General features: G+C 53.6%; 2 protein-coding genes across 2 annotated transcripts in view; one reads left to right on the top strand and one right to left on the bottom strand.

Moving 5' to 3' along the window:
• FBN3 (fibrillin 3) overlaps positions 1–6,287 on the top strand; it is a 281,443-nt gene extending 275,156 nt beyond the window's left edge. The window contains exons 62-65 of the mRNA XM_037885777.2: positions 1,769–1,888; positions 2,547–2,778; positions 3,290–3,458; positions 4,042–6,287. Coding sequence (XP_037741705.1) covers positions 1,769–1,888; positions 2,547–2,778; positions 3,290–3,458; positions 4,042–4,416 — 896 coding nt within the window. The 3' untranslated portion in view covers positions 4,417–6,287. The remainder of the gene's footprint in view (positions 1–1,768; positions 1,889–2,546; positions 2,779–3,289; positions 3,459–4,041) is intronic.
• A 9,091-nt stretch (positions 6,288–15,378) lies between these two features.
• CTXN1 (cortexin 1) lies at positions 15,379–15,911 on the bottom strand. Its single transcript, XM_007063851.4, has one exon. The coding sequence runs from the start codon at positions 15,771–15,773 to the stop codon at positions 15,519–15,521; it is 255 nt and encodes an 84-aa protein (XP_007063913.1). The 5' UTR covers positions 15,774–15,911; the 3' UTR covers positions 15,379–15,518.
• Positions 15,912–23,932: the final 8,021 nt, after the last annotated feature.

Genomic DNA, 23,932 nt, shown 5'->3' with positions numbered 1-23,932 from the left:
TTTGCGGGTGATCTGCTATATCCTTCAAAGAGAGACCAATACAGTGTTATCACTATATTTACAGTTCATTTAAATGTTAAGATCTCATTTTGATCTCTGAATTAACAGAATACAGCACAGACAGGAACTGTTCGATTACATTGTCAGCCTCTAACAATATATATGTAAACACCCAAAACCAAAACCATTATCTATTAATATGTCCCTAAAGGTTGAATTTGGGTCATTCATCCAGCACCCTTTCTGGACATGTGTCACACACATGTAGTGCCGCTCCCCCACCAGCGTGACCTACTCTGTCATTCATATATATTCTCTACCCTGGAATTACTGTGTCCCATTGATTTTCATTGTTCCACCTAGTTTCTGTAGTGCCTGTTATACCGATAGCCTCATTTAATACCAGGCGCTCATCTTACTATTTAGACTTCTAGCATTTGTGTACAAGCACATGTATAATCTGTCACTTTTAGTTATCTGCCTTCATGTGATGCAATTGAATGGCACTCTTCATCACATGACACTGGAAGAGTCTGTCATGTGATGGGCTGGCATCAGAATCCTGGCAGGGATTCAAGGTCAGATGAGGCAGGGGTTGGGCAGAGATCTCCCTGCCACAGTGCAAGGGATGGGCTAGATGGCCCCAGCGGCCCTGTCCCACCCCAGAATCTCCTGGACACTCACCACACAAGGGGTGGACACAAAGGCAACAACACTGGGAAAGCAAAGCAGAGTGCGTGTCGGGGCACGGCAATATTAGCCGATTGCAGACGCTCAGCACAGAATTGGGCTGCGCTGGCTGCTGCCCAGAGCACACCGCGTGGAGCATGAGCTGTGTCTGTGTATAATCAGGATGCCTGACCTTGTACCAGGCAAAACCTGCCACACAGAGCACTTCTGAGAGTGGAGAAGAGAAGACAGTATTCAACCCAGGCAACAAGAAACAGCAATAAAGCCACTAACCCCACGCCCACTAGAGAAGCAGTCACTTCTCACTGCCACAAGAATAGGGCAGATATGCATCAGAGCCACAAACCCCTCGAGAGTGAACTTAGGCAGACCAAAGGGCCCTGGAGCATGGCCAAAGGCAGCCAGCGAGGGGATGCCAGGGGCTCAGGGTCCTCAACAGAGACAGTCCATTCCTGCCCCGGCTCACTCCTCACTAACCACTGGGACCAAGCATGGGATTAAAGTCTGACCCCACTGCCCCACCGCCCCATCATGGTGCTGGCAGGGGCCGAGTCCTCTGCTGGGCTGTGGGGATGAGCCCTCCCTCCTCCAGGACATACCCAGGCTGCCTGCAGACAGGGAGCGAGTCAGAGGGAGCCCAGCCTGCCCAGGGAGGAGCAGTGGCAGGACTTCACCAGGCAGCTCTTGTGTGGTGGTCCATGTCCCTGTCTCCCAAGGAGGACGGGCCCACAGCATGGGGGCAGGGCAATAGGGCTGGGCCTTAGGCACAGACCTGCTGGTGTCCCTGTTGAACAGGAAGGGGTGAGCAGCAAAGGCGTCAGGACTCAGGCCCTAGATCACAAAGGCCCATCACAGCTTTGCCGCAATTGCTTTAACGTCAGAGTCATTAGTGACCAGCTGGCAGGGGTGCAGCCAGGGAAGCTGATCCCATTGTTTGAGCCCTCCTGAGAGCCCCTTCAGGCAGGAGCTCTGTGTCCGTGCATTGCTGGTCTCCGGGCTCCGCTGCTGGGCTCTGCTGCCAGGCTGTGGGAGCTGCCGGGAGGTGTCTGACGGGCGCTCTGTGCTGTTGTGCCATCAGATGTGGACGAGTGCGACGGGAACCATCGCTGCCAGCATGGCTGTCAGAACGTCCTGGGAGGCTACCGCTGTGGCTGTCCTCAGGGCTATGTGCAGCATTACCAGTGGAACCAGTGTGTGGGTGAGTGGGGGACAGGGGTGCTGGAGGGGGGCTCCCATGCGGGGCAGCATACTAGCTAGGGGAGGGAGGCTGCTCCCAGCTGAGCTGCTGACTCCTTGCTCCACCTCTGGCAGGTCAGCGACTTCCCTGTGTTTGTCATTAACCAGAGGACCTTGGGTTTGCGCAGACCCTGTGCTGGGCGCTGGGCTGCCCTCGGGGAGAGGAGGGATAAGTGCTCTGTGTGTGGTACACAGGCCCACACTAGGCCAGAGTCCGCCAGCACAGCCACCTAAAGCAGGGGCTGAACTCCACCTCTGCAGCCGCCTAGCGGAGGGGCTGAGTTCCTGCCGCTCCCACCACAGGTGCCAGCAGAGGGTCTGGCTGCTCCACATTCCTGACATCAGATCAGCTCTTAGGCATCTAAGGGAGGGGCTAGGCGCCCTGTAGGAAGATGTTGTCTTTCACCTCCTCCTTTTCCTGGTGACTGAAGAGCTGGTGCAGGGAGCCCAGCTGCTGGTGTTTAGCCAAGGGGCTCAGCCGGGGGCTCGTTAATCTCACCGGCATAGGATGGAGGCAGCGGGGAGCTGGAGCAATGACCCATTAGCAGGGTCTCCCACCCACAGCATCCCCTTCTGCTGGGCTCCAGGAGCCTGAGCACTGTGCTTTGTCCTGGTTCCAGATGAAAACGAGTGCTCCAGCCCCTCCGCCTGCGGCTCCGCCTCCTGCTACAACACTCTGGGCAGCTTCAAGTGCATCTGTCCGTCCGGCTTCGACTTCGACCAGGCCTTTGGCGGGTGCCAGGATGTAGACGAGTGCTCGGCCAGCGGCAGCCCCTGCAGCTACGGCTGCTCCAACACTGATGGGGGCTACCTGTGTGGCTGCCCTGGGGGATACTTCCGAGCTGGACAAGGGTGAGCAGATGGGGCTGCTCCGTTACCTTGGCAGGCCCTGAGCCCCGGGCTCATGCTAGCTCTGGGCCGGGGCACTCTCCCCCGCCGCAGTCTGAGCTCAGACGTACCCTGTGAGTGTCTGTACAGTCCACAGACACACCTGCCTGTGCGCTCACACTCCCAGGTGCATGCTCATGCAGGGACGTGCCCATGTCATGCTCAGTCATGCACAGTTGCACACATGTGCACACACACACACCCGGATGCTTGCCTGGGTCCTTCAAGTGCTGCCCAGGATGGCATTCTGTGTCTGTACCCTGTCTGAGTGCCCCAGTAGAGGGGAGCATATCCCGTTAACCCTTTCCTCACTGAAACCCAGGCTTCTGGTTGCAGCATATGAATGCACTGTGCTGTGCACCGCACACCCCACCCAGTGCCTGGCAGACCCACATGGGCCTTGGCACTGGGGAGCACCGTGTGTTCTGGTGGTTCTGGGTGAATCCTGTCCCATTGTTTTCTCCTCTGGTCCCAGGCACTGTCTTTCTGGACTTGGTTTCGGCAAAGGCTCCTATCTGCCTGCCCCCCTGGAGGAGGATGAGGAGAACCTGCTCTCCCCTGAGACCTGCTATGAGTGCAAGATAAATGGCTACCCCAAGCGGGGCCGGCAGCGCCGCAGCATCAACGGGACTGAGGGGCACCAGGTAATGCACGGCCCCCCGGACAGCTCGAGGAAGCTGCGAGCCAGGCCGACTCCCTGTCTGGGCGTAAGCTGTGTGGCATCCCCAGCCTAGCAGCACTGAGACAGTCACAGGATGGACCTCTGCCCAGAGAGACCCACCCCCACATCAGCCTTCCCTGTGTCTGGTGCCTCAGTGCCTCAGTGAATTCAGAACCCCAGGAGAGCGGGAGGACTGTCCCCATTGGCCAGGGGGACATTGCTCAGTCCCCTCAGTGTGGGGTATTATCTGGGGCCACACCATGCACCCCCCTCACATATTCACAGGGGAGACAGGGACCCGGCCACCATCACAGACCCTGTGTCCTCAGTGCTACACAAACACTTGTGCACCCCTTCTGCCCCACAGCCCTGAGGGCTGGCTCCTCACCCAGTCAGACCAGGGCTATTGGAGTCAAACCCTGAGTGCAGGCCTTGGTGACACTCCCAGTCACCGTCAGAGACAGCCCTGAACCAGTGCATGGGCCCACATCCGTACACTTTCTGGTTCTGGGCACAAACTATCCTTTCTGCCAGTTCACTAAGATCCCCTGCCTTCTTCTCCCTAGGAGCCCGAAGTGAGTCTGGCCAGCGTGGACATCGATGCTCCCCTGTCCATGCGCCTGAACCTCTCAGCCCTGGACCACAAGGAGCACATCCTGGAGCTGCTGCCGGCTGTAGAGCCCCTGGAGAACCACGTGCGCTACGTGGTCTCTCATGGGAACGAGGACGGCTACTTCCGTATCCACCAGAAAGAAGGACTCAGCTACCTGCATCTTGGCCGCAAGAAGATCATGCCTGGCACCTACCTGCTGGAGATCGTGAGCGTGCCCCTGTACCGCAAGAAGGAACTGCAGAAACTGGAGGCCAAGAACGACCTCAACTACTTGGCAGGGGAGCTTGGCCAAGCACTCAGGATGAGGCTTCAGCTCCAGCTTTACTAGCCACCATGAGAACCAACCAGCCACCCAGCCACAGCCACAGCACAGTTCTTAGCAGCGCCACCCACACCTGGAAACAAACCCCTTTGCTCTCGCCGCACCCCTGTGCCAGCACCTCGCCAGCCGCATTGTCCGACTGCTGGGAAATGTGCCCCTGGACTCAGCACTGGGCCCTGGGCAGCTAAGGGCCTCTCTGCTACACAGAGCACCTGTGTTATGCACCAAGCAACCCCCGAAAAGAGCTTGTGAAATATTTGTCCATGGTTCGAAACCCTGTTGTCTGGGGCTGTGTCTCCCTCTGTGCTCTCATCCCCTGAGATGGGCGGCCCTGCCCTCTTCCCTAAAACATGACACTGTTAGTCTGAGCTGACAAGGGTTTTCCCATTGAAACCTCCCTGTCTTCCCTGGCCCAGGGCCGCTCACCATCACAAGCTAGGAGGGGGCGATGGCTGAGGACAGAGCTCAGACGTGACCTCTAGAGAAGCTGCTGTATTGGTGCCATTTCCCAGTGTATCTGGTTTTTCCCTTTGCTTCTGCATTGCCGCAACGGTGCTCTGGAAAGTCCTCCTCAGCTGACGCTGTCTGCTCCGCTCTCTTTTTATACTGTGTTCCATCGGGTCCTTCGTTTGGTCCCTTTGCATGGCAAAAAAAGGGTTAATTTGGCCCCACTTGGAGTGAAGGGCCAGTTTGGATTATGCCATGTAACCTCACATTGCAAGCTAGCCAGTCTGAAGGACTGCAGGCTTCTGTTCCAGTTTAGGGCTTCAATACTGCAGTGTTCTGCACATGTGCAATACTAGCTGGTACCACTGGCCCCATCTCCACAGCGCGGAGTTTGGAAGGGTTGTTCCTACAGCTCCAGCCGCTGCAGAGGTTAACGAATGTCCTTATGTCACCAGCAGGTGGTGAGTAGCTTTGGGGGGAGGTGTACAGTTGTATGCTTTGATTGTGGTTGAACAAACTGAATTGCCACGAGAGATGTAGTGAGTCTTAGCACAGCACAGCACAGCTAGGCCCTTCCTGCTGGTAGGAATTGGGAGTTATTTGGCCCAGCGTGGGGATCCTGGACCCATTTCTGGGAGCATTTGCAAGGTCCCTCAGAGGTCCCCCCGAGCAGGAGAAGCGTGCTGAGAAGTCACACTGCAGGCACCACAGGGGAGAGGGACATGGCTCATGGGCATTTAGGCCCATATTTTCAAAGTGGTCCCTGATTTTGGGTGCTAGTTTGGAGGTGTCTGGTTTGAGTCACCTCAGGGCCTTTGGCCTGACACCCACAATCAGAGGGCACTTGCAAATATGGGATTCCGCTCTGGTCACTCCAATGTGATGTCAGAAATACTAATCCTCTGGTCAATGCAGACAAACTAAATGCACTAAAAACAATCTGCGAAATCGGATTGCAAAGAATCTGTCTCCTTGCCGCTGCCAATGGCCTGAGTGGACAGGCTGGTACTGACAGCTCTTGCTTCCTGCCAAGAGGGTAATTTTTCATACAGCTGTTTTCTACAAGGCCATTTTCTAGTTTTGCATGAAACTCTTTTTTTCCTTTGTTTTTTGTGTGTGTCGGGTTTGGGTTGTTGTTTTTTTTTTTGGTTCTACATCAACACTGTGCATCAGCAAAAGGAAACAAAGGTGCTAATTCACTCATGGTAACACACAAGACTACCTGATAGATCCCCAGATCAATGGTGCTTTCAGCTCGCGGAAGCTGGTGCTGGTACTGAATCGTCAGGGTTACTGCACTGCATCCACCCTTTCATATTTATGTATAACCACCAATGTTACGACTGCTCGTTGTTGTGAGGAGTGCATATTCCTGTAGCTTTTTTGGTACTTTGGGGTGGGGGGCTGTTTTTCATTTCTGTTCTTTCCTGGGACGCTGCCACCACATGGCATGTAGGGGAAGTGTGTGTATACTGTACTTTGGCTAATATCAAACTTGAAAACTCTTTTGCATAATGCAGCTGCAAACAACACAAGCTGGATTTTGCAAGAGTACCAGACCTCATGACATGACAGGTGGCCTGTTTTTGTTTTGTTTTTTTTTACCAAAGGGTGCTTTTAAAAAATAATGACTAATAATTATAAATGAGCAGAGGTGGGGTTTTGTGTGTGTGTGTTGAGCCAAATGTGTCAAATGAGAAAGCGAAAGGTTTTCATTCATTCCAGTCTAGTGTGGTGAGTTTGTGTTCATTGACATTTCTCGCGAGTTGGTTTTCGGATGCGCTGGGCACACCCAGTGCAGCAGCTGTGCCACCTCGCCCCGCAGAGCGAGCCCCTCTTTGTGGAGCCCCTTTTGTATCAGGAGCAACAGCAACAATAAAATTATTTTGGGTTAAATGGTTCCGTCTCTCATCTGTGGCTGGAGACCGTGAGCCCCAAGTCAGACGGGAAATGGGCCCTGCAGCAGCTGGAGGAGAAAGCTGCACGGGTGGCACAGCTTGCTCCGAAAGGGCAGCTGCCCATTGCCTGCCAGGGGCTTGGAATCGGGCTCCTCGCGAGGGGCCGCAGGGGGTGACATGGGTAAAGGCAAACGGTGCTGTCTCCACTTGTTGTGCAACTGGGGCCGGCACCCACCTCCTGCACAGAGAAAGCCCTACAGGCCATGAGAGCCTTAGACAGAGCGACCCCAGTCAAGGACAAATTGTTCCCTACACTACACATTGCAGTGCGTCGTTCAGGCCAGTTTGATCTTCCCATGAGACAGAGGACGAATCTCCACCATTGACCCACCACGAGCTCCCCCCACCCCTTGATTCGCTCGCCACAGGAGTGGGGACAGGGTAATTCTAGGGGACTCCAGGCAGCAGAGGGAGGAGGCACAATGGGGCTGTTGCAGATCAGAGGCATCCTCATAGATTCATAGACATTAAGGTCAGAAGGGACCATTATGATCGTCTAGTCTGACCTCCTGCACAACGCAGGCCACAGAATCTCACCCACCCACTCCTGCAATAAACCTCTCCCCTATGTCTGAGCTATTGAAGTCCTCAAATCATGGTTTAAAGACGTCAAGGTGCAGAGAATCCTCCAGCAAGTGACCCGCGCCCCACACTGCAGAGGAAGGCGAAAAACCCCCAGGGCCTCTTCCAATCTGCCCTGGAGGATAATTCCTTCCCGACTGTTAGGGGGTTTATTCCTTCATCCACTTACTTCCTTGGTCCTTTTCGCATGAACAGAGAGCAACAATACCCGAAGTCCAAAGGTGCAAACAATTCGATGTTTATTGGGGTGAACTTCCAGCAAGCATGATTCCAGTTTCCTTCCTTAGTGTCCCCCTTCCCAGCTCTGATACCACAGAGGCTTACCTGTGTCCCATTTCCCCCTTTAGGTAAACATGATTCAAATTCCCACCCCCATTCCCTGTTCCCATTTCCCCCTTTAGCAAAACATGATTCCAATTTCCCCAACCCCATTCCCTGTTCCCATTTCCCCCCCCCCCCCCACACACACACACACCCACCCACTTCCTGATTGACTGCGGACTATATAGTAAAACTTGAGTTCTGCTTAGCTATACCTTAACCAATCATTTTCCTGAAATTTAACTAACCAATCCTAACATATTGTAACATGATTATGTAACCAATTATATCCCACCACCTTAATTAGTTTACACCCAGCAAAATCAATTGTACACCAGACAGGAACAATCACAGAACCAGACAGAGATTATACAGACAAACAAAAGCAAAGTGGGAACTATAATGACAAAACAATACAGAAGTGAGGATTTCACATCCCAGCTATTGATAAGTGAGTTCTTGCCAGACAGGATGCTATCAAACTAAGTTTCCTTTTACATTTTCTAGGCACTTCCCTTTCTCTGGAGGAGATAGGCATTATCAGGACAGGATTGTATCCTAACAGCCCAATAGCACCTTATTTCAATGTGACTAGTTTGGAATGTGAGGAGGTGACTGGTCAGGTCGCTTCCCAGCTTACGGCAGCCTCTGCTGCTTAGCCAAAGGCCTTAGCCTGAGAACAGGGCCTCAAACTGTCACAGTAAGAGAAGGCCCTTACACCAGCAGACAGTGATTTTGATTCTTTCTTTTATACCTCTAGAACTTGCCAAGTGATAAGAATACACCTAAATTCTTAGAGTATAGGCCTTTATAGACAGGCCTGAATATCTATATCCTAACACCGACCCCAAATATGGTGATCAGCTGAACCCTGAGCATGTGGGCAAGAATCACCAGCCAGACACCCAGGAAAGAATTCCCTGTAGTAACTCAGATCCCACCCCATCTGCCGGGGAGATGCCAGAGCAGGGACACATGAGGGAGGCATAGCAGGCAGCGGGGGCTGGGCCCGGAGATAGGATTGCTGAGCAGGGAATGCAATGTATAAAAATATTGCTCGGGCATGCAGGAGTGAAATCAGGAAGGCCAAATCACACCTGGAGTTGCAGCTAGCAAGAGATGTTAAGAGTAACAAGAAGGGTTTCTACAGGTATGTTAGCAACAAAAAGAAGGTCAGGGAAAGTGTGGGACCCTTACTGGATGGGGGAGGCAACCTAGTGACAGAGGATGTGGAAAAAGCTAATGTACTCATTGCTTTTTTTGCCTCTGTCTTCACGAACAAGGTCAGCTCCCAAACTACTGCACTGGGCAGCACAGCATGGGGAGGAGGTGACCAGCCCTCGGTGGAGAAAGAAGTGGTTCGGGACTATTTAGAAAAGCTGGACGAGCACAAGTTCATGGGGCCGGATGCGCTGCATCCGAGAGTGCTAAAGGAGTTGGCGGATGTGAGTGCAGAGCCATTGGCCATTATCTTTGAAAACTCATGGCGATCGGGGGAGGTCCCGGATGACTGGAAAAAGGCTAATGTAGTGCCCATCTTTAAAAAAGGGAAGAAGGAGGATCCGGGGAACTACAGGCCAGTCAGCCTCACCTCAGTCCCTGGAAAAATCATGGAGCAGGTCCTCAAGGAATCAATTCTGAAGCACTTAGAGGAGAGGAAAGTGATCAGGAACAGTCAGCATGGATTCACCAAGGGCAAGTCATGCCTGACTAATCTAATTGCCTTCTATGACGAGATAACTGGCTCTGTGGATCAGGGGAAAGCAGTGGACGTGTTGTTCCTTGACTTTAGCAAAGCTTTTGACACCATCTCCCATAGTATTCTTGCCAGTAAGTTAAAGAAGTGTGGGCTGGATGAATGGACAATAAGGTGGATAGAAAGCTGGCTAGATTGTCGAGCTCAACGGTAGTGATCAATGGCTCCATGTCTAGTTGGCAGCCGGTATCAAGCAGAGTGCCGCTAGTCCTGGGGCCGGTTTTGTTCAATATCTTCATTAATGATCTGGAGGATGGCGTGGATTGCACCCTCAGCAAGTTTGCAGATGACACTAAACTGGGAGGAGAAGTAGATACGCTGGAGGGTAGGGATAGGATACAGAGGGACCTAGACAAATGATAGGATTGGGCCAAAAGAAATCTGATCAACAAGGACAAATGCAGAGTCCTGCACTGAGGACGGAAGAATCCCATGCACCGCTACAGACTAGGGGCTGAATGGCTCGGCAGCAGTTCTGCAGAAAAGGACCTAGGGGTTACAGTGGACGAGAAGCTGGATATGAGTCAACAGTGTGCCCTTGTTGCCAAGAAGGCCAATGGCATTTTGGGATGTGTAAGTAGGGGCATTGCCAGCAGATCGAGGGACGTGATCGTTCCCCTCTATTCGACACTGGTGAGGCCTCATCTGGAGTACTGTGTCCAGTTTTGGGCCCCACACTACAAGAAGGATGTAAAAAAATTGGAAAGCATCCAGCGGAGGGCAACAAAAATGATTAGGAGACTGGAACACATGACTTATAAGGGGAGGCTGAGGGAACTGGGATTGTTTAGTCTACCGAAGAGAAGAATGAGGGGGGATTTGATAGCTGCTTTCAACTACCTGAAAGGGGGTTCCAAAGAGGATGGATCTAGACTGTTCTGAGTGGTAGCAGATGACAGAACAAGGAGTAATGGTCTCTAAGGAAGGAGATTCCACCACCTACCTAGGTAACCCATTCCAGTGCTTCACCACCCTACTTGAAATTTAGGAATTGAATGGACATGGGCTGCAGAAGTTATCATGTTACAGACACACAGACAGAGAAATGCAGCTGAGTTGAGTGTTAGGCCTCGCTTCACTCCAAAAGCCTCTTTACAGTATGGTGTTAAATTCTCCTTGCTTAGCTTGCAAGCTTGTATGGGCAGTGATTTCGCTTGCCACAGATTGTCTGTTACACACGTACTGTCCTGTGTAAATTATAATATGAATTGTGTGGTTTTGTTGTGGGGGACTCATTTCACTCACCTGGTTGTAGTGATTTCTTTGATGGCAGCTTCTTTCCTCTTTAGGCGAGACACAGCCTACGATGGGCTTGTTTTGTGGAGGAGGCTGATCCCTCAGAGATTCATATGTTATTGTAAGGCCAGAAGGGATCACTGTGAACATTTAGTCTGACCTTCAGCACATTTGTAATGGTGAGAGAAATTGACCATTTGAACCATTTCCAAGGGTCGTGGTGAGCTCTCCATCACTGGCCATTTTTAAATCAAGATTGGCTGTTTCTCTAACAGCTCTGCTCTAGGAAATCTCTGGCCTGTGCAGGAGGTCAGATTAGATGGTCACCATCGGCCCTTCTGCCTTGTAATCTATAAATCAAAGTAGAGTTGCTAAACTTCTATTTGTTGTAGCCAATACAGAAATGGAATTTAATTAGGATAAACCCTTTTTATTAAATCCAAGGAACACTGTCTTACTAATTTAAATGCAAGGTTCTTTTCAGGTCAACTTACACCTAGGACAATATTTCTTAAATCAGGGTGACAAAAGATCGCTTGATGTTCTTAACCAAGCAACAGTTTATTTAATTCACCCAGAAACACAAAAGTATACAATCAACAGTTCGTCAACCAAGTAGAGACACAACCAATGTTCTTAGGCATTTACTGAACATATAAATACAATCTTGCAAGCAATTGTCATAGACTAGGGTTGAGGCTCAGCAGTTATACCAAGGAACAATGCAAATCACCAAGATTTCTTATTCCATTCTTAAGATCATTAACCATCAATTCTTTAGTACTTCTAATATGTTTAATACACTACTAGTACCTCTCCAAGGAGTAAGGATGCACTTGTTTTAAAGGCACCTTGAAGAATGTGGTCCCTGCTATTTGAATGGTTTGGTATGAAAGGGGCAAGTTTAAAATATCAAAAGCAATTGCTTAAAGTTACAGTTTAAATCACTCTTATTCCAGTCTGCTTGGACTTATAAGGAGAGTATACATACGGTGTTAGTTAGTTAAAATCCAAAGTTTGGTTACTTGAAGTCTCACTAAAGGATGTAGACTCAGTGAGCTAACGCAAACCTTCAGTTAAAGAACAGAGAGGGAAATATAATCTTTGAAACGGACGCTCATCACTTCTTCTTATCTTGTTAACCCTGGGATGGGGGATCCTTGACATACAGCTGGTTCACATGTCAGTTACACTGCTGGATTCTGTACCTTATTTGTGGGTTCAGTCACTCCCGCTTAGACCTGTGACCCTGAATGCGGAGAGTCATCCACACATGGAGGTTCAGCAAACACTGCGAATTCTTCTTGGTCCCATGAGCCTGGATAGCGGGAGATGCTGGTTACTGGGTTCAGCAAGCTCTGAGGTCCCAAATGACTTCAGGTTTATGTACCCTGATTTCAGGGCTAGCTGGAAGGTGTCTGCCCTCTTGTTTCTATTGGATGCTTTCTAAATGACTCTCAACTTCCAATGCTCTTTCTTTGTTACTTCCATCAGTGTCCAGTAGATGGTGATGGCATATAAAAATTTCTTCAGTGCCCCTTTTAGTCATGGGGGTTTTTTTAGGTTTGATTAATTTCGTGGATTATATTTCAGTATTAACCCTGACTTGAATTGGGATCCCTCCTTTAAGCAATTTCTCTTAATATTCCAAAGTTATACCTTGGTTCAGTGCCTGTACCATGCAATACTCGATGATCCAAATGGCCCCATCTAGTCCTATGTAGTATTGTTATCTCTTCTCATGCCATACAATGCATTCAGTTCTCTAGTGCAACAATCATTAACAAAGAAAACAAACAAAATCCCTTCTAGTTTTCTAAATCTAGAGGACACGGTCCATATATTCTTGGATTATATCAACACTCTGCACATCTTTCAGGGCTTATCATAGGACACGAGACATTACATTGGAGGAACAAGACAGATTATTCACATAGAAAGATGAAGATCTGATTAATAAGGCAAACAACTGTCAAGTTTGGGGAGAGGGGTAAGCAGTTTGGATTTCTTGGGGGAACGAGAAGTGTGCCCCATTTGACTGTCAGGTTTCACAAGTTATTTCTCGTTGGTTTAACTCCTTCCATACTCACTCCCGGTCCTTGGTTCATACCAAAGAAATGTCACAGGCTGACACTAGCTCCTCAAGACGGAGCAGAGCCAGTGCACCTGTGATTCGTCAGCTCACTCCAGTTGGGATTACAAGAAGGCACCTGAAGCCTCAAGGGAAGAGCAACCTGGTGAGTCAGGAAAGGGGAGGTGAGAGCTGCCTGGGAGTGAGTCTCCAGAGAGCTGCAGGGAAGAGCTGCCAGAGGCCAGAGGACTGGAGGAGGTGCCTGATGCCAAGAGAGCAGCAAGAGGGGTTTGCTGGCTGACATCCCCAAGCCAGAGGTCCAGGGCCAGAGAATAGCAGAGAGAGGTACCTGCTGGCTCTAAGCCAGAGTGCTGGAGCCAAGAGCTGGAGGCCGGAGGGCAGCAGAGGGGTTAACCTACTGACATCTCCATGCCAGAGAGCTGGAGCCCAGGGAACAGTGACAGGGCCAGGGGAATGAGGGACGCAGAGAGGCTGTGGGGGTCCTGCTGGGAACAGGAGTGTTAACTCCAGCTGGTAGGGCATGGCAGAAGGCACCGGAGTGCAGGATGTATTATGTCCGTGGATGATTTTAAGGACTACCTGCACTGGGGTGATAAATGGACTATGTGTTCCACTTGCCTTTTGGACTGTTGGCACAGTAATTTTGTAATAACCAGTCCAAGAAGGGGTATGACTGAGGCAAGAGAGCTTCTAGAGGAGTTCCTGAGCACTCTGAAAGGGGAAACAGAGGCAGGCGCACCTGGGTGTTCCCGGGTGGGAGGGCAGCCCGAAGACATGAGACAATAGGGCACAGGACAGGGGGCAATTATTCTTGTCTGTTGCCCGGTACGGGGTCTCTTTAGCTAGATGAAGAGAGTTGGAAGTCTTAACCACTAGTGAATAAGGGACTCTTTGGTGTGAATAACTAGCAACAGCTGGGAGGGCCCTTATCAAGCATCAGAGTTTTCCTTTCCTGGGAATTGTATAGTTTAACTTTAGCTTAATTTGTGCTCCCCAGACAGGCCCTATTGATCCTCATTGCCTTTAGCTCAAAGAGGAAGCTAAGGGTTTGGAAGATACACCAGGATGATTGGCTGCGGTTACTTAGAAGGGCAGAGAGAGGACAAGAGCTGTGAACAATGTATTTTCAAGGCATATGACAACTACACTTCTTACATCAGCTTACCAAGAGAGCCAAATCGCGCCCTACCAGTGACCTGTCCTAATCACCACTCCCCCAACGACTGTGTCATCTGCAAACTTTACCAGGGATGGTTTTATGTTTTCTTACAGGTCATTGATAAAAATGTTAAATAGTGGAGGGTCAAGAGCCGATCCCTGCGGGACCCCACTGGGCTCACACAGGGACCGGCAGTTATGGGGCTGGCTCTGGCTCATGGGGGATGTGGTGGGGCCTATGGCCAGCTTTGGCTCATGTGGAGGGACGTGGCAGCACATGGGGCCAGATGTGCTAGTTCTCAGGGACATGGTGTATCCATGACAAGCAGCAGAGAGAGGAGGCTGAGCTGGGCAGGGTTAGCAGAAGTGCAGCTTTAGTTCTGTGGAGGAGGAGGGTCTGCTCTCCCCTGGTACACTCCTCAGCTGTACACCCTCACCCCAAACCCTCCTGCCAGCCCAAGGCTATAGCCCGACTGGGAGCCTGGCTAGTCTTTCTCGCCCTGGAAGCCTGGGAGCCGCTGGCAGGCCTGGGAAAGGCGCTGGGAGCAGGCTCATGGCTCACTGGGGTGCGTTAGTTCCTTCCCGTCACTGCAGCATCCCCAGGGCGAGCGGGCCGGGCTGCCTGGTGCCCTGCAGCTGGAGCAGGAGCCCTGTCCCCGGTGGCAGGGCTTCACTTTTGGTCAGAGGCATTGTCTCCAGCCGGGGGTGGTGGTGCTTGCTACAGTGTAACGCCAATAGGGGGCACTCCACCAAGGAGGGAGCTGTGCACTGTACGTGGGGCCATGGCTGCATGGGGCAGGCACGGGCAGCGTCCAACTCACACGGAGCGGGGTACCCTCGGGGGGAGGGATGGCTCAGTGGTTTGAGCATTGGCCTTCTAAACCCAGGGTTGTGAGTTCAATCCTTGAGGCGGCCATTTAGGGATCTGGGGCAAAAATTGGGGATGGGTCCTGCTTTAAGCAGGGAGCTGGACTAGGTGACCTCTTGAGGTCCCTTCCTACCCTGATATTCTGTGATTCTATGAAACCAATGGGAAAGTCACAGAAGCCAGCACTTGAGGTGCCTATAACGACCCCCCGCCCCGACAGACAGGGCTCAGCCATGAGGACACCTGGACGAAGAACCGCACAGCCCTGTCCTGGGAGACGGCAGCAGGCGGCAGACACCATGCTCAGGCCGTGTCTGGTACACAGCCACCCAGCTCAGAAACCCTGAGAAACCTGACCCGCAGCATGCGCCCCCCACCCCCAGCCCCACCCCATCCCAATAGGCCCTGCCCCTGCCCACCCCCATAGCACACAACACTGAGAAGCACGGTAGAGTGCCGTCTGGGGGGCCTGTTTTGAATCAAGAGCTCGCCAGGCTCATCCCACCCCAAACACCCCCTCACCAGATCCCCCCAAATATCCAAGCTGCGCACGGTGCTGCAGCCTGAGGAGAAAAAAGGAGAAGTGCCTAGCAAAGAGACAAACCCAGCCAGGCCTCTTCCAGCTGGCAGTGTCCCTGTGGGGTTAGAGAAAGGCAGGGATGGGGGCGGCGCACTGAGCTCCTGGCCCCACTACACCAGCGCGTAGTCGAACTGGCCCCGCTCCAGCCCCTCCTTGTGGTCAGTCCAGGAAGAGGCGGGCATGCGGCTGTAGGGGTCAAGCAGGATGCGGAAGCAGCGCACCATAAGCATCACCAAGAAGACCAGGAGGAAGATGACGAAGGCAAAGACCGTCTTCTGCTCGGCGTCCATGCCCAGGCCGGTGGCGGGGGGCTCCACCAGGGAGGGGGACAGCAGTTCATAATCCAGCGTTGACGCATCATTCATTGCAGTGCCGTAGCACGCCCGCCACGCGGGGAGCTGGGCCAGGGTGCGGGCTGGTCACACGGCAGCCATCCTCCTGGCCCCAAGCACAACGGCAGCCACCTGGGGATGGAACCAGCTCTGGATCGCAGCTGTGCCAGTGCTCAGAGAGCAATCGCCTGCCCAGGGCTAGTCCATGGCTGGGGGCCCAGCTGCTAAATGGGGCCGCACGACTCCAGCCAAGAGTTCCTGAAAGGGAAAGAGAAGGGCATGAGGCTGTTTGTAGGGAGCCCACACACCAACACACTCAACAAGTTCTGCTAAAGCCCAAGGCTGTCCCTGCCCCTCTGCTCCTGACCCTCCGCCCCAGCTGCTGCCCGTCGCTGCCCCACCCCTGGGGAATGGTCCCGCAGACTGAGCTGCTTGCATTATTTTGTGAGTAACATGCCTCTGCAGTGTGGGTGGCGCTGCGTCCCTTGGGAGCCCATGCAGAGGACTGGGCCCTGCCCCAGCAGTGGGGTTGCAGACCCTGTGTGCTCCCCTCAGGCACATGGAGTTGGGTCTCAGCCTAACGGGGGACCCATCCTTCTCCAGGGAGTGGGGCGTGATAAATAGCAGAGCTGGCTGACGAGCGTCGCGGGGAGGGTTTGGCTGGAATCGGGATTCTGCTGAAAACAAGAGACTTGGGCTGTGAGCGAACTACTTTGTTTCCCAACACTGTCTGAATCCCCCCACCCCGCTGCCATTCGCGTAGAGACCGCGGCTTCAGAGGCCATGCAGAGGGGTAGAGTCTGACTTCCATCACACCAGGGGAACCGGATTGACTCCGGATTTACACTGGTGTAACTGTCTGAACCCCGCCCCTCCACCCGGCTGCTGCCATTCATGCAGAGACCGTGGCTTCAGAGGCCATGCAGAGGGGTAGAGTCTGACTTCCATCACACCAGGGGAACCAGATTGACTCCGGATTTACACTAGTGTAACTGACAGGTTTCAGAGTAGCAGCCGTGTTATTCACAAAAAGAAAAGGAGTACTTGTGGCACCTTAGAGACTAACAAATTTATTTGAGCATAAGCTTTCGTGAGCTACAGCTCACTGCATCGGATGCCTTGACTCCGGATTTACACTGGTGTAACTCAGAGCAGAGTCTGACCCGCAGATTGCTCCTGTGAACGTTCCCCGTTGCTGAGCAGCAGAGATCAGAAAGGACAACATCAGCCCAAGGCCACCACACTGCCCCAACTGCCCCCCCACTAGTAGAGACAATGACCCGTGGTGCCAGCCACTCGCTGGATGGGGCGGGGCAGACTGCTCAGAGACACAGGGGTCTAAGCCCCTGCAATGAGTCAATGCAGGAACTCAGGGGTGAATCACAGTGGGGACAATTCCTGTCATGATGGTGTGAGTCTTGATATACTTGGGTGTTTCACTTCAAGTCCCAGCTCCTGGAGCCCTGAGATCAGGGGCGAATCTCAGCTGCCGCTCCTTGAAAGTGCATTTCCAACCCTCATGCTTGCCAAGGGAAGCTTGAAAATATGGTCCCTCAGAGTGACCTAAAGGCTGAAAAAGCGAACGGCATAGAGCCCCTGCCATGCATCCTTGTAGCTCCTGATTTCCATGGCGGTGGGAGCCTGCCTCCTGCCTGCTGACCCCTTGGAGCGGACAGTGCTGAGCGTGGCAGGCCACATGCAGCTCCTGACGCCAGCTGTCTGCGTGCCCACCTCGCTGCAGGCTCAGGCCATGCTGGGAGATGCTGTAAACCTGGAACAGCTGCCATGAAGCATGCATTCCACCGTGTCCACAGGGCTGCCAGCCCGTGGCATGGATGGGCAGCATCGGGAGGGTTGCATTAGCACTGCCCCATGTTGTGCCCACTCTGAGCAGAGGCCACTTTAGGGCTCTCAGTCCCGCTCTGCCTTCCCTCCCTTCATTTCCAGAAACCGAGCAAAGTCCCCCCAGCACAGGCCATCTGATGGGGCTTTGGCAGCTTATTTCCGTGGGTGACGGCGCAGAGCTGTTCACTCGAACACGACCCACGATGACTGACAAGAGCAGAGACCTCGCTGGGATAGGTTTTACCGAAACCTGTAAGGAAATTTCCCCTCCTCCATCCCCCACACTTGGGATTGCTCTGAGATCTACCTAAGGGCAAAGGTCGATGCTCAAGTCTCCTTAGCAGTGAGATTTGTAGCTGAAGAAGCAAAACACTCAGCCCCTCCTGCCAGGCTCTTGGGCCATTTTGCCGGCGGGTGGATCTTAACTGAGCTCCGAGAGGCCCTGTGAGCCGCTGCCCAGCCTGGCACTGCTGGGATTACAGTGGAAAGCTCTTCTGCCCCCAAAGCAGAAGCTGCACTTCTCCCACGAACTGCATGCTCCTTGCATGCTCCCCACAGGACCCTAGAGCAGCAGCCCTGCTCTCTACAGCGCTAACTTCTGGAACAGCTGCCTTTGCAATCAGCCTCTGCGCGCGGCAGTGCACCAAGGCACCAGCCCTGCCAAACCCCACGGCACCGGGAGGGAGCTCCCAAGCACTGCTGTGGAGCGCCCCCTGCCTGCTGGAGCCCGGAGACGGAGAGGTGCATGTGCAGCAGCCGGACAATGTGCCCCTTCCTGTGCAGCGGGCTGCACATGCTACTCCCAGCCAAACCAAGGAGAGACTAACTGCACAGGCCAGCCCGAGCTAGAGAAACCCTGCAGAGCCAGGCCTCTCGCACGCACCTGTGCTTCCCAGTGGGGCAGGGCCGCGGGCAGCACGTGGGGGAGTGCGCGTATAATTCCCTAGGTATGTGCTTATTGGGCTGGGGTCGCTGCATCTCTTAGTCTCCCTGTGCCCCTGTCTCTCTGGGTCTCCCTCTGGCCGAGCCAGGCATTGCATGGCCACAGGTGATGGAGAAGCTCGCCCCCATGTGGCTGTGCAGGGGCTGCTCACAGCAGCCCCCGGTCCCCACACGGTCTGGGGAGCTGTGCCCTCCTGCTGGGTTCAGAGGAGGAGGAGGGGGCATGGCTGCATCCCTCCACACCAGACTATGGCCTGGGACTGGTGCCAGGGGAGCGGCGTGGACCCTGTGCCACCCAACAGCTGGGGTAAGTTGTGCACCCCCAATGCACAGGGAGGCACTAGGGCTAGGCCAGTTCAACCTGCCCCTCCCCACAACACCCTCCCCCCAACCCCCCTCCGCTCAAGGCTGGTGGCTGAAGGCCACGCTCAGGTCCTCTGGGTCTGGCCATTTGTGCTCCCTCCCAGTGTGGCTCTAAACAAGCTGCAGAAGCTGGCTCCCACTGGCTGCTCTGTGCAAAGTGCTAGAGAAGCTGGGGTCACTCTGGTCCAGTGAACTGGGGAGGCCGCAGCAACAACCACCCCCTCCCCAGCTGGGGAGCTTTGGGGGCAAGGTCCCTTGGCTACCCTGGGTCAGGAAATGTCTAATAACAAATCCACAAAGGGCAGCAGCATCGAGGGGCAGGGGGAGAAGGTGGCTCGCTGTAGAACCACCCAGCTGTCATCCCACCTCCGGCGTGGAGCAGGGCAGCACGCAGCACTGAGGAAGCACAGCAAGCCAGGCCGGGCTGCAGGGCTCCGGAAGGCGCTGGGAGGAGCCGCTCACCCCTGGGGCAGGGGGCTGCCAGGGGTTGGATCAGACCCTTTGCTCCGTCAGCAGAAGGGAAGGTTTTCTCCTCAAGACACCCTTGCCCCATGCCGCTCAAAGTACCAGATTTACTGTGTAACTGTCCCCATAGGGCCTGGGCCGCCTGACACAGGGGTTGAGGTGCCTCCAGGCACAGAGAGGCACCTAGTGGGACTGTCATAAGCACCCAAGCAGGTTAGGGCCCTGGCAGTCTTTGAAGCCAATGGGAGGTAGGCGCCTATCTGTGCTCAGCCGCCCCGCACTACTGGACAGGCTCTGCCAGAGGCCATGGAGCAGAATCACTCCACGCTCTGTGCTGCAGCCAGACTGCCAGCCAGTCTCCTGCCTGGGCTGCCTCCCCTGCCAGCCCACCGGTCATGGGGCACTTGGCAGCCCCGGAACCAGGTCTGAGCCAGTCTAGGGATTAGAGTGTCGCATCTTAGCCCAGGGTTAGTGCCGCAGGGGCTGAGGTGCACAGTCCTTTGAATCACCGGGGGAGCTTCCAGCCCCATCTGCTGCCGAGATCAGCCAGGTTCAGCCCAGAGCGGCTAAGCCAGGCACTGACAGGCGCATGCCCCAGCTCCACTTCCGAAGCTTGGACCCAAGCCTGGAATCCGTTAGTTGGCAAGAGGCTAAGACACTGGCCTCCAATGCACACCACCATGGCTGGGGGGGGAGGGGGCCGTCCCAAAGAGCCGAGCAGCCTCACGGGAGAGCCCTTGGCCAGGGACTCTGCTCCCACCGCCAGATCTAGTGATGGGAGATGCCGGGTTGGAGTTACTGCTGGAAGGCAGCCCCTAGGCTTGCACTGGGGCTTAGGCCCCTTAGCGACAGAAATTATGGCTCTGGATTTATGCAGAAGGCGCCTGGATGCCCCAGCGAGAAGCCCTGGCAGACATCCAGCCGCATTGCGTGGGAAGGACATGCCGGCCTGCTGGCAGCCCCGGGCTGGGAGTCACCCTTGGGGGTCTATCCCAGGGGGTTCTGCACCATGGTGTCTCTGCTGAAGGGAGCAGCTGCCGCTGGAATTCACATGGGCCGGGCATGTTCGCACAAGGGGCTGTAATCACTGAAGCTCCCCGCAGTCAGTTGCTGCCCGGCCCAGGTGTGGCGCTCAGGCAGTGCAGGAGTGAAGCCAGGTGAGAAGACAGAGTCAGCGCTAGCTGGCCAGAAGCAGGCTGAGCCTGGCCCCGAGTTCGAGGTGTTACTCTGCCCTCGGCAGCCTCCACCACAGGGTTCAGTCCCCTGCTTCTTCAGCACCCCGGAGGCAACACAATGGACCCCAAAGGGGGAGGGAGTCGCCCAACAAAGAAGCAACCTAATATCCTCCTAATGTAGGGCATGCAGGGCAGGCAAAGCATCTGCCTTACTCCTTGTGAGCACCAGGGGGTGCTCACCGCAAGAGGGCCTGGATACAGGGGAGTCAGGGTCCAGGGGTCCCCAACACATGCAGACCCAGGGCAGGGGCTGAAACTTCTCAAGGCCCCAGTCAAGGGGCAGGGGCCTGGTTCTCACCTGCCCAGTCCAGGAGCGGGGTGGGGGACCTGTTTTCTCTCCACAGAATCTTTGGGGGAGGCTAATGCCCCCACAGTATTTCCCCTTTCTCCCCTCCTTTCCCTCCTGCTATCAGACCCTGAGAGTTGGCTTCTCTACCCTGGCAGAACGGGCCCCGGAAAGCAGCGCCCCATGGGGGCTCTCAAGAGGTGGGCAGGATGGTCTCCTGACTCTCAGTTCAGCTCTGCTCTGGCCCATCTGCACTCTCACGCCTGCCTTCCTGTTCACTCTCTGCCCCCTTTTCCCCCCAGACAGAAGGGCTGAAGGCCTGTGCAGGGTAGGGAGGGCTCAGTTCTCTCTGCTGGGCTCCAGGCCCACCTGGGACACTGACCCGCGCCCCTTCCAGAGAGATCCTGAGCATGGGTGCAGCGCGGGGACAGCCGCACGCTCTTCCCCACGCCCCTCATGGAGGGGCTCAGCTGCTCACCGCAGTGTACGCACTGCCCCCCCCAACCCCCCCCCACACCACACAGACACCTGCAGCTTCCACTACTGGCAGCCTGGATCCCATCCCTCAGGGGAAGGGCCCGGGGGGCCGAGTCCTGCAAAGCTGACCGGGGGCGGGGGCAGAGTTACTCAGAGCCCACGAGGAGCCGAGCAGGCACCTCACGCTTTCCAAAACACAAGCCCAGATTTGCAGAGCTCTGAGCAAGCGGAGGATGTGACGGGAATGTCTCCCTGACAACGTGTGTGTCAGCCTCATGACTGATCCCCCCGCACGGAGCCTGCCCTGTGCAGGACTCCACCTCCGCTCCCAGCCTGGCTCCGGACTGCAGGCAGCTCGGGGCTCCCCCTCTAAGTAACACACTCCTGTAATCGTTGCTCCTGGGACAGTCCTGTGCAGCCAACAGGGATGAGCAGGGGGCTGGACTAGATGACCTCCTGAGGTCCCTTCCAACCCTGATAGTCTATGATTCTATGATGAGCCACAGCTGAACTGCTCCTGCAAAGCCAGGCACTGATCTCAGACACTGGCTTGCGAGTGACCCGCAACAGCCTGGGAGACTGTAGTGTCTGATGCTGCAGCATGCTGAGTTCCCCCGGGTGTGCTCCAAGCCCCCTTGCTCCCAGGGATCTGTGCAGAACAGCCCACCACCCTGTGCGCTCAGTTCTTAGCCACGGTGTACAGACTGGGAAGCTGAGGCCCAGCCAGCCTTGCTCCTGGCCCCAAAGGAGTTGGTATCACAACGAGGTGGAACTCAAGTGTTCCTGATTGCCACAGGACCACACTGCTCCCCACACAGGTTTCCCAAATCAAACCACTTTTACCTTTTAGGATAAGACCTCCGCAGAGCCACAATGAAAGGGACAAGCAACATGCGGTGGCTCTGGGCCCCCTGAGGAGAATGTGCAAACCCTCCAGCCGGGCGCTGTGCTTGGCCAGGCTGGGGAAGCAGCTCACACTCCTAGGGCCTTGTCCCACTTACCCAGGCCCCTGCAGCTTGCTGCCCCAGCTCGTTCAGCTCATTCTGTACCAAATGACTGGAAGATAGCTAATGTGATGCCAGTTTTTAAAAAGGGGTCCAGAGGTGATCCCAGCAATTACAAGCCTGACTTCAGTACTGGGCAAACTGGTTGAAACTATAATAAAGAACAAAATTGTCAGACACATACATGAACATAATTTGTTGGAGAAGAGTCAACATGGGTTTTATAAACGGAAATCAAGCCTCACCAATCTACTAGAATTCTTTGAGGGGGTCAACAAGTATGTGGACATAGAGAATCCAGTGGATATAGTGTACTTAGATTTTCAGAAAGCCTTTGACAAGGTCCCTCACCAAAGGCTCTTAAGCAAGGCTACCAGGGAAGGTCCCCTTATGGATTGGTAACTGGTTAAAAGATAGGAAACAAAGGGTAGAAATAAATGGTCAGTTTTCAGAATGGAGAGAGGTAAATAGTGGTGTCCCCCAGGGGTCTGTAGAGGGACCAATCCTATTCAACATATTCATAAATGATCTGGAAAAAGGAGTAAACAGTGAGTGGCAAAATTTGCAGATGATACAAAACTACTCAAGATAGTTAAGTCCCAGGCAGACTGCGAAGAGCTACAAAAGGATCTCTCAAAACTGTGTGACTGGGCAAGAAAATGGCAGATGAAATTCAATGTTGATAAATGCAAAGTAATGCCCATTGGAAAACATAATCCCAACTATACATATACAATGATGGGGTCTAAATTAGCTGTTACCACTCAAGAAAGACATCTTGGAGTCCTTGTGGAGAGTTCTCTGAAAACATCCACTCAATGTGCAGCAGCAGTCAAAAAAGAGAACAGAACGTTGGGAATCATTAGGAAAGGGATAGATAATAAGAGAGAAAATATCATACTGCCTCTATATAAATCCACAGTACGCCCACATCTTGAATACTGCGTGCAGATCGGGTTGCCCCCATCTCAAAAAAGATATACTGGAATTGGAAAAGGTTCAGAAAAGGGCAACAAAAATGATTAGGGGTATGGAACGGCTGCCATCTGAGCAGAGATTAATATGACTGGGACTTTTTATCTTGGAAAAGAGATGACTAAGGGGGGATATGATAGAGGTCTATAAAATCATGACTGGTGTGGATAAAGTAAATAAGGAAGTGTTATTTACTCCTTCTCATAACACAATAAGTAGGGGTCACCCAATGAAATTAATAGGCAGCAGGTTTAAAACAAACAAAAGGAAGTATTTTTTCACACAATTCAGTCAACCCATGGAACTCCTTGCCAGAGGATGTTGTGAAGGCCAAGACTATAACAGGGTTCAAAAAACTACTAGATAAGTTCATGGAGGATAGGTCCATCAATGGCTTTTAGCCAGGATGGGCAAGGATGGTGTCCCTAGCCTCTTGTTTGCCAGAAGCTGGGAATGGGCGACAGGGGATGGATCACTTAATGATTACCTGTTCTGTTCATTCCCTCTGGGGCACCTGGCACTGTTGGAAGACAGGATACTGGGCTAGATGGACCTTTGGTCTGACCCAGTATGGCCGTTCTTATGTTCTGTTCTCCCTGT

The sequence above is a fragment of the Chelonia mydas genome, chromosome 25 (genome assembly GCF_015237465.2).
Source record: "Chelonia mydas isolate rCheMyd1 chromosome 25, rCheMyd1.pri.v2, whole genome shotgun sequence".
Classification (NCBI taxonomy): Eukaryota; Metazoa; Chordata; order Testudines; family Cheloniidae; genus Chelonia; species Chelonia mydas.
Note: the sequence above shows the minus strand (reverse complement) of the source record. Positions and strands in the feature narration are given on the sequence as shown.